This window comes from Oenanthe melanoleuca, chromosome 6 (genome assembly GCF_029582105.1).
Source record: "Oenanthe melanoleuca isolate GR-GAL-2019-014 chromosome 6, OMel1.0, whole genome shotgun sequence".
Classification (NCBI taxonomy): Eukaryota; Metazoa; Chordata; class Aves; order Passeriformes; family Muscicapidae; genus Oenanthe; species Oenanthe melanoleuca.
Window position 1 is genome coordinate 7,074,914 of NC_079340.1, and position 16,046 is coordinate 7,090,959.

Here is a 16,046-nt window from a genome sequence, read left to right on the forward strand (position 1 = left end):
GAAGAAAGAGAGAGCTTGCCATGCAAATCTAGACATCCTCATTTAAGAATCTCTGTCTTTATTTGTGACAAAGGCAAAGCCAGGGCTTTCTGAGTGGTACAAAGCCAGTGGTACAGCACTTTCAGGAACATTTCTCCTGACAAAGCCAGTGCCTGGGGGTGCAGAGCTCCCAGAAGCCATGCACACAGCCTGGTTTGGGAGCTGCTCACGTGGGCATCTGGAAGGTCAAGCCAACAAAAGGGAGCAGTTTTCACTCTGTTCTGAAATGGCTCCTGTGGGAAGGTAAAAACGAAAAAAAGTTAAAGAAGCTGGTCCCATTAACCCAAAGACCCTGGAAGAAACACAGAGACAATACTATCCAGAGTCTGAGCAACACTCATCCAGGCTGGGATCCCTTCTCTGACCTGACTCTGGCCCATGCATAAGATCAAGAATTGATGTACTTATTTTTAAGAGTTATCATCAGTCAGTAGCTGCATTGGGCACTGAAGAGAGAGGATTCACATCACTGGTTTTGTTAAAAGACAGCTCCTTCCCAATGTAAGCTTCAACCCATTTGGATTTCTGACCTGAAGTTGTTGTGGCATATTCTCTGGTGGTTTAGGACTGAGGAAGATGCTGCTGCAGTTTTTTGGTTGGTGGGAAGTCTCTCTGCTACACGGCCACAAATTATCAAAAAACTTACCAAACTCTCAAATACCACCCTATGTATTAAATACAGCCAAAGCTAGACAGCAAGACTTACAAATTACTGGTGAGAGGAAAGGAAGGTGTGCATGTTTGTTTTGATATGTGCAGACAGGTGGCATGAACACAGAAGACTCATTTCTTTAAGAAATCAGAGTAAAAACACTCCATGCTTTAATGATGGATATTTGCATTAAATCACAAGTTCATCTTTTTAAAGGTCCTGCTATGTCCTAGCCTCAAGCACTGTCTTCTGTGAGTGAGCTCTTGTTATTTATTCTTGCTCAGACAAAAATTTCTGTTGTAAATTTTAAAGTATGTTGCTTCTGAACTTCCTCAGGTTCTTTTAAATTTCGTGATGGTCATTTTATTCTCTGACTCATTCCTGCTTATCTTTCCTATCTACTGCCATCTAATTACTTAAATACATTTTGTCACACTCACATTGTTTCTAAGCTGTGTCTTGTTTTATCTGTTGCTGGATGCTGAGTTAGGACCTCTGCCTCTCGAGATCATCTACTTACAGCCAGCTCAGTTCCCCCAGTTAAGGAGAGTGCTCCTTCACTGGGCTTGTGCTCAGCCATCCATTGTCCCTCCAGAGAGTATTGCCCATTGCCAACGTGGTCTTTCAGGACTGGAAGCAGCCAAGTGAGGTGACAGGTGAGAGGAGGGGAGAGCAAAACAGGTGGCAGAGCTGCTTCCTCCCGCCTCCTCTCTCAGAGGCACACCCGGGAGGGAGAGTTTGTCCCTTTAGGGGATTCCTGGACTCTGCTGGCCGTGGTTTGGCCCATGGTGCACACCCCACCTGGGGGCACCTTCTCCTTCTCCCGTGGCTGTGCTGGGAGCTCAGTTCATCCACCTCTGACTTGGCATTGTCTCCTCACAATGCATTTTCTTTCTGTTGTTTTGTCCCTCTGAAATATTCCTTCTGGTTCTATGGCCAGGCTCCTGGTTCCTTTCACACTGGGCTTCCTTATTCAAACCCCCAGTGTGTCCTGTGCCCACCCTTTGCTGTTTCCTGTGGGGCAGGCAGGTATTGGCCAGAGGGGAAGCTGTGACTGGCATCCAGAGGCGACCAGACTTGTACAGTGAATATTTTTCCATTTTGTATATCAAGCCCTGTCTTCCATCCATCATCCCATTTGCCATGTGGGGAAAGCTGCACTCATTGCAGGAATATTGTGTGATTAGGGTGATCTGCCACTGCAGTTCTCTGCTCCAGTTGTGAGCAGCAAATGCTTTCAAGCACATGCTGATGTATTCAGGAAGTGTAAACACTTGAGTGGCCCTTTAAATATTTTCTGCTGCAGTCTGACTTTTGATATAGACACCAGCAGAAGACTGGTGGGGAAGAGGAATATATTAAAACCCTTGCCATCAAATTGCAACGCAGAGTTGTGAGTGTGTCACTTAATGTACTCTCTTCTAAGTGGGGCAGTTCTTCTCAAAATTTAACAAGTCAGCGAAAGTACAGGCTGCTTCCCCCATAATGAAGAGATTCCTCTGCCAGGAAACTCCAAGGAATCCAGGCCTCCTTAGTGTCTGTGCCCTGTGAGTATGAACTGAGGGTGAGGAGAGGGCTCTGACTTTACCCCAGCAATACCAAGCTTGCATATTTTAGGAGTGCATGCTTATGGATGCATGTTTATTTGAAGAAAGACTGCTCATGGGCTTTTCAGGTTAAATCATCCTGCAAAGTTCAGCCATGCAGCCACAGTGTCATGTTCAGCTCTCAGTGGTTGTGGTTTAGCATTTTTATCCAGACTTTAGGAAACCTTAGGACAATACTTTTGTTTGTAACTTAAGGAAAGTAATTGATTGTGGTTGTTCAGGCATCTTAAAAAAATACTGCTAGTTCACTTTTTAAGACTAACTCTCATGTCATAATTTAGTTGGTGATTCTTTTTCCTGCTGCACAAAGGGTGACTGCTCTATCATAGCCTATATTTTTGTGAGTTTGGGAGAAAAACATCCTTGGTTGTGTCTAATTATTTTTGAGGTTAATGGGAAGTATACTGCAAGCAATTAGAATATAGAATTTCTTGTAATTTTTCTGTGTTTTTTTATGGTAGCATCTGAATTCCTTCTAATTATTTCCATTTGTCTGAAAAATGATATGCCAAGTTGTGCACACTTAGCATCTCAAATCCTCTTCATCCTCTGAGATTTGGACTATCATGGAGCAGCTATGACATTAAATGACCCTAATAACGTGTGAAGAGAAGAAGAAATGTGTTTATAGTTTGAGTTGCACTGTAATGATATTAAAAGCTAATTTTCTGCAGCTGGCAGAAAATCAGTAATTATCTTGTGTTCATTTTCAAGGTGTGACGGGTATTCAGACTCTGTGCATGAAGATCAAGCAGGCAGTTCCAGCCCCAGGTACTCTCCTGTAAAATTTGTCTGAAATCCACTGGCAGCAAATGAAGCTGTGACTGCTTCTGTTTAACCATTAGAAAGAAACCTTTATTCTCAAGGGAATGCAGAATTTCTGGGGTACTACTTGCAAAAGCTGTTAGTATTTCTGGGAAATACATATTTATCAAGTGCATTTTGTGTGATCAATATGAATATTAATTACTGTTGTTATTATTGTGTAAGTAAATATATTATGGTCTCTAGTCTTAACTTCACATCATACTCCTGTCATTCACATGCAGCTGTGGTGCTTATACACTGAATTTTACTGTACAGCAGCTGGTGCAAAGCAGTAGTAAGCAGAGTTTTGCAACTGTGCAAGGATATGCTCGTTGCTGAGTGTGTCTGGGAAATAAAAATTCTTCAAATTGCAATTTAATTGAAGTATTCTTGAGGCATGCCTCTCTCATGGCTGTGTCAGTACATATTGATTGTAGGGTATGCAATTTAACCTTTCAGGAAGAATTTAAAATCAGAAGATATCTTAAAATTAGCAACACTTGTGCACATTGTTGGCATGCCCGTGGGCTATAAAGCTGTAACTATAACAACTGCCTTGGAGCACACTTGCAGAAGGCATGGGCAGCAATGGTGTTCAACTCCACAGGCACCCTGCAAGCCTCCATCTGGATGCTGATGGGCCACAGATGGAAAGTGAGTTTGGCAGCTCAAAATCCTTAGGAGAAAACATTGAACTAGCAAGTTATGCTTTCTGGGGGAAAAAAAAAAAGAAAATGTCAGGGGGATTTAATTCAATAGCCCTCGACCCCCTCAGCTATGGAAGTTTCACACCAGGAGAGATGTCATCTCCCAGATAACTATCAGGGTGCTACCAGCTGAAGCTAAGGTCTGAAATCCCACCTGGAAACCTTGCTACAAGCAGGGATTTTGGAGCAGCAGTGCTGCCCAGCTCAGGCTGCCAGCTCCTCAGGCAGCCCTGCCTTCCACCTCTTCAAGAGATGCCCCAGTGGAAGGCACGAGACCAGGCTGAGGCTGGAGTGACTGGGTGTGGAGGACACCAGCAAGGCCTCCTTGGAGAGAGTTTGCACATTGTAGTCTGGGTGGGGATTGAAAATGTCTGTCCCAGATCCCAGATTGGGCATCCATGAGTGTCTGTTCCAGGCACCAGGTGTGCTCTTACACAGGAGGATGTTTTCTCCAAACACATCTCTGGCTGTTCAGACCTTACTTGGAGAGGCTTCCTCCTTCCCTTTGTGTGCCCTTTTGGCCCTCAAAGCCAGAGACCATCAGAAGGGAAGTGTGTTGTAGAGAGGAATCATTGTCTGTGATGATATTTTGTGAGATTGTAGCTTACTGTGAATCATTGGGTGGAAGAAGTCTTCTGCAGGAAAAGAACAGTTTCAGACTTTATTTGGGGAATGTGAACTGTGGGCCTGAAGGCCAAGAGTGCCTCTAAGGCCAACATTTAAGTAGCTCCACAGTTGAGTGTGTAATGATGCTAACAGTAGTTTAGATCCAGTACTGATGTGTAGACCACTAAACTTAGTAAAAGCAATATGCCATAAATAGCTAAGGACTCGTTGCTCTTCTTCCTTCACAATGTTTTGACAGGTGTCTCAAATCCTGCCTGATGCTTTTCAATTTTATTTTCTTACAGAGACGATGATAACAAAGAAAATTACCCGGACAACTCTGCTGTCTTAGAGGAAAGGCAGCTGCCTTTGCAGGACACTCAGCAGCACAAGCTTGTAATTGACTGCACTCTAAAGCCTGAAATGGGCAACTTAAAGCTGAGGAAACCTAAGCCCATTGCAAAGATAGAAAATGGAAAAAGCCATGAGGAAAGTCAGGTAAAGAATTAAATTTACTAGGGGTGGGCTTGTGGTGCAATGTCTAAGCAACTTTTGAAATGCTAAGAGGGCTCCCTGGTAATTAATGGTGTGATTTGACACCCCAAAATAATCTAACCTGATTTCCAGGTACTTGCAGCCTGCAACCCTCCTGTAACAGCAGTTTCTTTCAGCTAGGAAATTGCAGAGAGGTTTACAACTACAACTGCTTTCAGAAGTGAGTGGAGGGCATAGCTGAAGATGTGCAAATATTTTTCCTTAGTTTTTTTGTGTTTCCTTGCACCAAACACAGAAACTAGGTAGCTGCAGCACCTGATTAGTTTCTGTTTTGTTTATTTGATCAAGGATCTCTTATGCTGTATTTTGGCAGCAAATAGAGAGATTTAATGGTTTTCCTTCATCTTAATTTCTGTTTGTCTCATATTTAAATAGAAGTCCATGCCAGTGCAGTAGCTTACTTGTAGCAGGGCTACCCCCCACCATGTTCCTAGGTTGACCTGGGGGGAGCAGAACTGTAAATTTTATAAATGGTCTTAAGGAAGACAAGAAATGAAGAAATGTCTGCTGCTGTCTCTGCAGGTGCATTCACTCTGTTGACTCTAGAATTCCACCTCTCAGCAGCTGCTGAAAATGCCTCTGTTCTTCCCTGGTGCTTTCCAAGTCATGTTGGATATGCAGTGTAAGAGGTAGAGCTCTGGTGCAGATCAAAGCCCTCAGCTGGAAATATTCTCACATCCAAAACAGTTAGTATTAATGCTGGTGGATTTGTTGGTCTGCAGTAGGCACAAGGCCTGACATCTGCAAATACAGATGTCTGTGTTTACATGAAATTGTGCATACACAAATACAGATGTCTGTATTTCCATCTATTCTTTGCCACACAACGTATTTAGCTACTTTTTGTCTCTCCTCCCTTCTTGTTTGTGGGCTTCAGAATTCTTTCTGAAGTGCTTCAAGCCTATCACAGGCTAGGAATTATTTTTGATCAAGTTTAGAATGGGATTTCACAATTTTAGACAGAATGCCTTACCTTTCAAGTGAGGACTGTCCTTTTGAATCCCTGAAGGAAAATGAAAAGCAAATGGCAAGTGGTATTATCACAATTTCTTTTGGAATATCAATGTCAAACTCTTGCCCTAACCTTCCTGCCTGTTCTTCTGGAGCTAATCCAGAAATAAAGCAAGAACTGATTGGTTTTTTTTTTTGTTTTTTTGTTTTTTTGTTTTTTTTGCAAATTTACTGTATTACTAGGAAATATTATTTAACCTGCAGGGAGATGAGGTGTGCATGTTTATCAGCTGAACAGAAAAAATTATGGGAAGAGCAGGTGGAGGCAGATCATGAAGAAGCAGTAAATGGGGCAAGATCTGTCTCATAGGTCATCTGTTGCTTTTCCAGCCTCTTCCCAGACCCTTGTGTGTGTCCTGCCTGTACCTCTCACCCAATGAAAGCCAACACAGCATAGATTTGCTGCTCTGTGGCATTTTACATGGCCCTGAGGGGTTAAATGGAAATGGCAAAATTCTTTCAAGGGAAACTTTTTGTGCATATAACTAGACTGCCATAAAATACCAGAGCAACTTAAGTATGCAGCCTCTGGAAGGAAAAACAGTGCCAGGCAGATAATTTTCACATGACTCAAGGGCTTGAATTAGGAAAGACAGAAGTGATGAAATCCTTAACTGCATGAACCTTCTTTGGTGAAACCCCTTGCCATCAAGCCACTGGATGGATAAGTGATGTATTCCCAAGCAGATGACAAACAGCACTTTCTGAGCACATGCATTTATGAAAGAAAAGCAGGATGCACTGCACATCATCATTAAACTGTTCATCCTTGTTTTCCTGAGGTCATTGACAGAGTGCTTTTCCAGCAGCCTCTCCCTTCCCAACCTGACTTTTCCATGGCATCAGGAGGAGTGACACCACAGCAGTGACACAATCTCTGTTAAAGGTGCTGCTCTGACAAGCCAAGGAACTCTTTGCTACTCACCCTTATGTGTTATAAGCCCATGAGTTGCTTTTTCAGAGAATTGTCCTTTTAAAATTAGAAGAGGCTATTGGGAGAGGAATAAGTTTGCTGTGTGTGTTGGAAAGATTAAAGTCTGTTTGGATGGGAACCATTTTTGTGTGCCTTTCTAGTTGTGAGAATCCAAGGGATTTCCATTGTAGAAAGGTCACTGGGAGGGAATGGACAGCTGTGATCAAGTAGAGGAAAGATGGCCAGCTTGGGGATTTTGAGCTTCACAAAGCTCTCAGCTGATGTGTGATTCCTGTGCCTCTGATATTTTTGGCACAAGTGCAGCCCTGTGGTCATATGCCTTTGGTCTTCATGAAGAAAAGGTTATTAGATTTACACTGGTGATTAAAAAAGTGTAATAAAAGAGCAGCATCAGGTGACTTCACTTGACCACTTAGCAGATGACAAGATGTCACCAGAGTAAAGCTGCACTTTGCATGTTGCCTGCAGTTATTTCCCTGGGGGCAGGAGCTGGCTCTGGAGGCAGCTGTAACCTTTCCAAACAGAGTATGGGAAGAGAGGAGGCTGCTGGAATGCAACTGCACTGCTGCGCTCCAGCTACTCGGTTTCATCTTTCCCATGGTTCCATCTGCAATCTGCAACACTCATCTATAGGAAATCAAATTAATTAGGATTTTTCTGACTTCAAGAGGTGAGGAAGCATATGCCCAGAACATATTCCAGGGAGTCAGTGTGAGAACAGATGGAGAGGAATAGAAAATCTGCTTTCCTTGCCCAGTTCTTTCTCCTGTCACTCACCTTTGGTGCACAGTCATGGGTATGGATTCTTGAGTGAGTCATCCTCAAATTCTCTATTGATACTGGGTTATATTTACAAAATGGCACCAAACTTCCTGGCTAATAGGCAGAGACTGTAAAAGTTCAGTTTCAAAGTCTTATTATCAAGGAAAATGGCTATAAAAATGAAATGGTGGCTTGACAATCAGTGCCTAGAGATGAGAATGCTGAAAACTGCAGAGTTACATTTTGTATCTTAAGTATCAATGAAGTGTGCAAATTGCTTGGATGTCAAAGAACTTCCAATCATTTGGCATTAAAATTGTTATTTAAAATGCACAGTAATCAAAAAGCCAGAGCTGATGTTGATACATCAGCTGCAAGAACACATCAAGCTGTCTGCAAGTTTTGTTTCAGTTTCTGGGTACGCTCTGTTTATGTTTATTATGATGCAACTTCGTGGTAGAAGTCACCCTCTTTAGTGAAAAAGAAACAAATATGCAGTAGAAGATGGGGCTCTGCTGGAGGTGCCTGTGACACATCAGGATTTCACTGCTCTTTAGAAACAGGTTCCATCAAGGGTATTTCCCTGGTGTTACTTGTTAACACCCTAACAAAGTGATTTATGAGCAACAAAGATATAAAAGAGGAAAAAAAAAAAATACAGAAACAAACCAAAGCCAGTCAAGTCCTCAAGCACCAAGCCTGCAAGCAAGGGTGTATTCCCAGCCTGTGCTCTTGTCCTCAGCTTTCCCCTCCATCCAGCAGAAAGCACCTGGAGCTGCTGTGTTCTCTCTGCCTTGCAAGTTCCCATCTGAAGGGTCCTGTCTAAACTTTTGATTTCCATGCATCCAACCAAGCTTTGAAACTGGAGCAAAGCCAGGTACATTGCTTTAGCAGGGAAGGGAGATCTGCTGTTTTGCAGAACACATTGTATTTTAATTTTGTACACTATTAGACTAAAATATTGGAATACAAAAGCTAATAAAGAGGTAGGAAAAAGGTCCCACTTTGATTATCACATTTTCAGGTATCTTCATTAACTTATTTCATTGCAATGCAAAGGAAATATTACAACCCATTTCATAGGTAAGGAAATATTACAACCCTTTTCATAAGTAAGGAAATTAAGGTGTGCTGAACACATCTTTTCACAGCCCTACAACTGGTTTTCAAAAGCTTGGAGTTCAATGGATACTTTTCTCATTCCTGTTCTTTTACTCCTTTTTTGGACTAAATTACCTTTTTTATTTTCTATGTAGCACATTGGGGGATGTGACTTTTCCTCCCCTCACTGCCTTTCCCTCCTCCCAGAGTAATATTGTATTCATAAAGCTGCACATATGCTAGGGAAAGAGGCAAGTGTTTAAATTTTACATACCTTATTTAAGTGAACTGCACCTGCCTTTGTCAGCCAGATTTTTTTTTTAATGATGCTCAAGTAATAAAATCTTACTAATGTGTGAGCAAATAATTTCAAATGAATTCTTTGTATGGAACTTCTTATCTCTGAAGCTGACATCTGTTACTTAAGTAATAAACAAAAAAGTTACAGTCTGCTTTGGTTCAGAAACTGTTTTCCAGTGAAATAACACACTACTTTGTTTAGAGCCTTTTAACTTCTGTGTTCTCCAGTTGTTTCCAGATTAATACCAAAAAATAACTAAAATTCTCAACCAGCATCTGGTTTTATGGAGCATTTTTTTTCCTGAAGCAAAATATTTAGATAAGATTGGATTGGTACTGACAGGTTGCATTCAGCTTTTCTTTTTTTTTCTCTTTGTGCAGGAGCTGGAGTGTGCATTGCCAGGCCTCTCAGAGTGGCAGGGGAAGGCTGGATCCTCAGCTAATAACTATGCACAGAACGTGGCTTTGAAATGCCAGGAGGCAGTCGTGAGATTCCAGCCAAGGTAAGACTTGGGACAGCACAGCACATTTCACTTCTGATTAGCTGTAGGGAAGGCTAATTCATTTGCTGCCTTCTGCATAAAACATTCAGATTCCTGGCTCTTGTTGGCAGTGCATTCTATATTTATACATCTAGGACTCTTTGGAGAAAGCAAAAGGGATAAAGATAAGAATGCAAATTTCATCATTCTTTAAACCCCTTATATCTGAAGCAGAAAGAACATCCTTAGTTTAGAAACTTCAGTCCCTCTTGGCCAAGTTTCAAAAATACTTCTCTGCTTCTTTTCTCCCTAGTGCTGAATTGCCTCTCTTTCTCCGAGCTGCATTCTCTGAGAAGCAGGAAAGGGAACCTTCACAGCTGATTATAGCAAGGGTATCCATTCATGTACAGTTTAGACTTGGTGCTGTGGCAACTGTGCTTGTTCTGGAGCTGGAAGGGCACTGTGTGTCCAGGTCTGGCACTAACCAAGTCTTGATGGCAGGTAACTCAGCTGGTGACTGAGTGACTCAGCTCTGATAAGTACTGGAAGTCACAGTTTCTACTTTCATCCATCATGGCAGCAAAAGGCTAAAAATGGGGGTTTCAAATCACCCAACTGACCAGTGAAGGTGTGTCCCAGGGATATTATTTAGTCCTTACTAAATCTGGAGGCACTGCTTTGCACGTTTCCCATGTTTAGGTGCTGGTTTGGTTCTGCTTTTCTGTGTACAGACTTTTTGTCAGGTGAGCCAGGTCTCTGCCCTTTGTCTTGATGTGCATGATAGCCTTGGTGCTCTGTGGCAGTCTCTGGCTGCCTTTGGAGGGTCTGAGCAGCAGCAGCACATCCCAGTGATGCTCAGTGGCTCAGGGCACAGCTGGTTGACAGCTAGAGCTCACTGGCTCAGGGTCTGTTTGCAGGACAGCAGTGACAGCTGCCATCCAATGGCACTCTGGTGTTTTATGTGACATGAACTGGATGCCTTCTCCACAGCTTTTAGGAGGCAACACTGAAAATGGCCTTAATTTGTGTACTCAAAGGAAGGTTTAGCAGAATGAAGAAGCATTTAATTAGCTTGGACAATAAAGTGCTTTTGCCCTCCAATGCCTGTATGTGCAATTGAAACGCTGCATCTCAGGAAGTGTTTCTAATTAGGAAGCCTGCCTTCTCTTTTTCTGTCATTCCTCAGGCAAGGAAAGAATCTCATGGACTTCTTGTAAAGAGGAGATTACTGAGTGTGGTATCAGACAGTCAGACCTACCCAGTGGCTCTGCTGGTGGGATGTTTGTGTATGGGTAGATAATAAAATAACTGGTTAATTTTGAAAAGAATGTGATGAAAGACACATGGACTTTAAAGATAGGGACTAGACTGAAGCGTGCATGAATAAAAAACAATGACAGCCAAGTTCCTCTGTCCATCAGTCTGGCCTTTTTAGTCTGTCTGATATTAAACCATTTTCCACTGTGCTATTTATTCTTGTTTAACACCATAGCTCCTTAGAAAGCCTCCTATCCACAAAAGATAAATCTGTAAAGTAATGGTACTGGATTTACTATTCTAAGTGCTGTGAAAGCACAGTGGTTAAATTGCAATTCTGGCCATGTTTCAGTTTGATTACACTAAGAAAGAAAAAAAAAGTTGGTAACTTTACTGTCAAATAAGGAACTTTAAGCATAAGTAAGTGTTAACAGGTGGTCTCTGGCCTCACACACACAGTGCACACTGTTTATTTTAACTGTCCTTGAAATGACACTCCCACCACCCAGCTGGGGCAGGGTCCTTCCCCTTGCCTATGCCAGAGCTCCCAGTTTCAGTTTGAGGATCAGCAGCAGCTGCTCCTCCCTGTGCTGCCAGGCAGGGCACAGCACTGAGCCCATGTCAGCTCACAGGGGTCTCTGGCTGCTGCACCAGGCTGTGAAACTGCTGCCAGGGGATCATCCTTGCCGTGTTTTCTGCCTTCTCTGCCGTGGGACATGCTAAGGTTAAGCATCCAGGGCTGGCAGCAGGCAGCAGTCATAGCTGGATTTGGACAGAACGCATTTGCAATCACCACAAAACCCAAGTTTCACTGTCTTCCACTGGTCTTGCTGGGCTGCTGGTAAAATTAGCTGTGCTTTGGGACACTACACCTGCCCAGTGTCCCTAGGTCAGGCAAAAAGCTCTCTGATCTTTAGGAGGAGAGGAGAGGGACACACTGCTGCAGGGGTGTCCCTATACACCTGTCTCCATATATCACATGTGTAGGGGGACCACAGGAGAAGAAATATTTATTTCTGTCTCAAATGAAGAATCAAGGTTGATTTCTAGTGCATCCTGTTGTTACTTCTGCTTTAACTTAATTGCTCTGGGGGGGCTATAGCTCTGCCATTAGTCTCATTGGGATTAAAGGTCTAAATACCTCTGAACTCTACACAGTTAAGAAATCTGTTCTGGTGTGAGGCAGCTAAAAACTTGTCAGATCACTTAAATTTGTCTAAATATGGATTAAAGACCACTGAAATACAAAAAACTTTTCAGTACAGTTCCCATTAAGCAGAAAAACGTAAGTTTAGGATACTCTAACAAGGGATGTTCATAAACAAATGTGTGACAGAGAAGAACAAACCAGGCCATGTAAGAGCAACAATCCACAGAATTGTGACTTAGAAGTGTGTATTGTTTCTTTGAGAGGGTACTTTCATTTTATGGTAACCACTGAAACAATAAAGGAAAAGTTTTGTGGGATTTGAGGGAAATGGAAGAGTAGATTTGAAGAGATTTGCAGCCAGAAGAATAAGGGAATAGTATCTTGTTTTTGGCTAAGCTGTATCTGACCTGTGAAGCAAGGATTTCAATCTCAAGTGGTGTTTATCATGTATGATTTATGAACATTAGCATCAATTTAGTAGATGAATCACCACCTGTATGGAAGGAAACCTTTACATGTTTTTTCCAGAAGGTGAATTTCTAATACTATTGCCAGTGATTACACTGAATATTGCTCTGGTCATTGTGTGTAGCTGGCTTTGGATATGAGTGCAATATAATCTGTACCTTGAGAGAAGGTAGATAAAACTTATAATCAGGTCCTGGGAACAAGTAAAGAAATTGCCTTTTTTTTTTTTTTTTTTTTTTTTTTTAACAGAGACTAGAAAAGCCAGCATGGAACAATACATGTGATTACAAACAGCTGCTCCTGTCACTTGCCTTCTCAAAGGCAATCAGCAAAACTGGAGTGGGCTGCAGGCTGTGTGCAGTTACCTGAGCAGAGCCAGAGCCTGTGTCAGGTGCCTGTGACAGGGAGAGGAGGCTGAAACAAACAAAGCTCTCTGTGCCAGTGGGAAGGTCAATGCTTCAGAGAAGGCTGCAGGTCAAGTCAGTGTGGAATTCAGAACTACAGATTGGGAAAAAGTTTTCTGCCAAAGAAAAATTCCTGAAAGTTCCCCCTCTTCACCATTCCTCAAATAAAATTGGAATGAAGTGGTTTCATTTAACAGGACTTATCTGGTCCCAGGATTGGTCCCTATTCTGTGATTCTGTAACTCTGTTTTTGGCAGAGGCTGTAGGGTGGTGGTTTCTGTCAGATCTATGATTGTTCTGCAGGAGAAGTGGAAATGCTGGCAGCCCTGGGCTGCCCTGAATCTCGGGGTCAACCAAGGTTTCTGTGCTTCCCTGAGGGGAGGCCAAGATCTAGCAAGGAAAGTACATTCTGAGAGTGCAGTTCAGGTGGGAGCTCTTCAAGTTTCCAGGCTTTCTGCTGAACAGCTACAACTCAGAGATAAGTGGAAGGCAGCAGGGAAGCTGCAGAAGTGCTGATGTCCCTGTGCAGACCTGCATGGCTGAGACAGAGCCTGAGAGGCTGCATTTCCTCACCTGCACAGACAGCCAGGGAGCAGGGAGAAAGTTGGGAAATGGTTGACTGGTTCCTAAGAGCACTTTCTTCAGAGACGTTGGTATTATAGTACCAGTGTTTATGATTTCAGTGGTACTTCTTGTGCCAAGGCATGGAAAAGTCTCTGAGCAAGTTTTTGCGTTGCAATGCAATTAAAGAAAAAAAAGTAAAAGGAGGGATGGGGAGAGGATAGAGGAGGAAGATAAGAACAGCCCTTGCTTCAGCCCCAGTAAGGACCACGCCTGCTGAGTATGAAGCTGCTCCTAGTAAGAATAACAAGTGCTGGCTGGGTTACACAGGGCTGGGACTAGTGAGACAGCCCTGCCACACTGGCCCTCTGTTTGAGCTACCAGCACTCAGGGACTGCAGGAGTGCCCTTGGGCCCTTCAAGGTGGATTTTTCTTTCGTTGCAGGTGTGTGCTTTATGTTCACCCCAAAGTCTGTTGCAGTTCTGCATTGCTTTCTTAGGAGCCATAGGTGTGCTTCTGAAGCATCTGCCTGCAGCCCCATGTTGAGATTGTTTGGATTTCACAATGGTTTTTGTGCCATCTGGGAAGGTCTCAGTCTTCTGTTTTCCAGGTGCTGAGATGTGCTGGTTGTTTGTTCTGCCATTCTGTGAAGTCTGCTGTAACTCTGGACAGGCTGAGTCAGACCTGACAGGGGACTGAGATTTCCATTTATGAGTGTTATCCTGCTAGATCACCCTCATGGTGGGAAGGGTGGGAAGGCTCCTGGACTGGACACAGGAGAGGGGTATTGGGCCAGGGTAGACTGAAGGTGACTCTGGAAAAGGAGTGCCATCCCACAGAATACTGGGAGGTTGGTGGGCAGGACTTACCCTGGCATCAGCAATGCCAAGACCCCTGTGGCATCGTGGTGCATAAACACATAAATACCCTGGGGATGGGGTTTGGGTGATCATGTAATGCTCTGAGTTTCACAGAAGAAATGTGGTGGGAATTTGCTTAGGCTATCTTCAAACATTTTCCCCAGCTTTTAAAATTATGTGGTTTTATTTGAATTTTATGCAGGTTTAAAAGTGATGTTATGCGTAGTTCAAAAATTCACGTGTCCTGGTCTGGTTTTTAAACAGCACAGTGCTCATGCAAATTTATCTCCCCCTTGAAGTCTGGTAGGAACTCTGTTATGATAATTAGAATTGAGATTTTGTTGTTGTTGTTGTATCCACAAGCCTCAAATGTACATGTTACTCATTGCATCTTTGCCATCTCTGTCATGGAGAAAAGGATAATTCTGCCAAAGCCAGAGTCTATAAAGGAGCGTGAGAGACATGTATTTGAGTAGTAGCCACAGAGAAAATTTAATTTTCATTATTTTTCAGGATGTAAATGATACAAAATAAGGGTGCCTGCAATTATTCAAAATTTCAGCTAAGGCTTGAAATAATTTTAATGTACTCAGCACAGATGGAAAATTAGGGCTTGTTCCTGCTGCTTTTGAAGTTAATGGATATTTTGTGATTGACTTTTAATGAGAGTAGGATCCAAACTGTAGTTATTAAATTGTAAGCCCTGTGTTGCCTGGTGACAATCAGAAAACCTGCATTTGCCTAGCAGAGTAATTAATCTTGGTGAAAATGAAAAAGCACACCCCAAAACTCTCTGTGTAGAGTAAGATCAGCTCAGCACCCATGAGACTGAAAATGTCAATGCTCGTCACACAAAAATGATTACTCACCTTAATGATTTCAGTATCTCCAGAATCCAAAGAATGCATAAATAAGAGCATCTTACTCCAGTATTTCTAGTGTAAAAGAAACAGTAAAATGAAAGATTAAAGGCATCCTACAACAGCTGGCAGGAACATCAACCTGAATGAGAGAGGTGGTGACCTTCATGGCTGCTGTAAACCTTTTACCTTTTACTCTCCAGAGTGCAAGGCTCGTGAGTGATGCAGCTGTGAATTATGTAGAACTTCGTACAGTTCCTGTACAAAGTGCTGCTAGCCTTTACTATTTGTTTTGAATTTTTTTTTTTAAAAATTGTTTTGTCTCTATTTTACTAAGGAGAGTTCCCAGTTCCTCTGTTATGCACCCTGAAAGGAGTCATCCAAATGAGTACCAGAAGCATAAACATGTGGCATGTGTTGTTTTAATCCTTCATGTCTAGCTCTAGTTCAATGCAATAAATCACCCTAAATATTTTTTCTCCATTAGTGAATTAGTTCTTCAGCTGTTTGTAGCCTTGCAGCTGCCTCCTTACGTGTTATTAAATCAAACTACAAATATTTCACTCTTTTGAATTAAATTAGTCCTTTTGCTGTTCCCATGACTCATTTCTGTTGCTGAGGGAATTGCACATCTTGGATCCTGTTTGGAGCCAAGTGGTTCACCCTGGTGTAGCTATCTAATGTGTCTGGTTGGGTAAGAGAAGTGGCACAGCCATCATTTCAGTCTTTAAATGCCTCATAAATCCAGGAGGAACTACAACAAACACCTCTGCATCTCACTGTTCTGGTTTTGAGGTCTCTAGAGGCTTTTACACCTATTTGCTGGGATAACTCTGAGCCCAGAAAAATATGAATTATTTTGTGCAAAGGAATCTGGGCATGGTGTTGGGTTACTTTCATAGAAATGCTATTTTAAAAATAAA

The 16,046-nt window shown here is 42.5% G+C and overlaps 1 protein-coding gene across 6 annotated transcripts in view; it reads left to right on the forward strand.

Moving 5' to 3' along the window:
• Positions 1–16,046, forward strand: part of FAM13C (family with sequence similarity 13 member C) — an 81,205-nt gene that overhangs the window by 38,285 nt on the left and 26,874 nt on the right. For all 6 annotated transcript variants that reach the window (XM_056494943.1, XM_056494944.1, XM_056494945.1 and 3 more), the window contains 3 exons: positions 3,013–3,069; positions 4,724–4,916; positions 9,463–9,584. In XM_056494943.1, the coding sequence (XP_056350918.1) occupies positions 3,013–3,069; positions 4,724–4,916; positions 9,463–9,584 (372 nt within the window). The remainder of the gene's footprint in view (positions 1–3,012; positions 3,070–4,723; positions 4,917–9,462; positions 9,585–16,046) is intronic.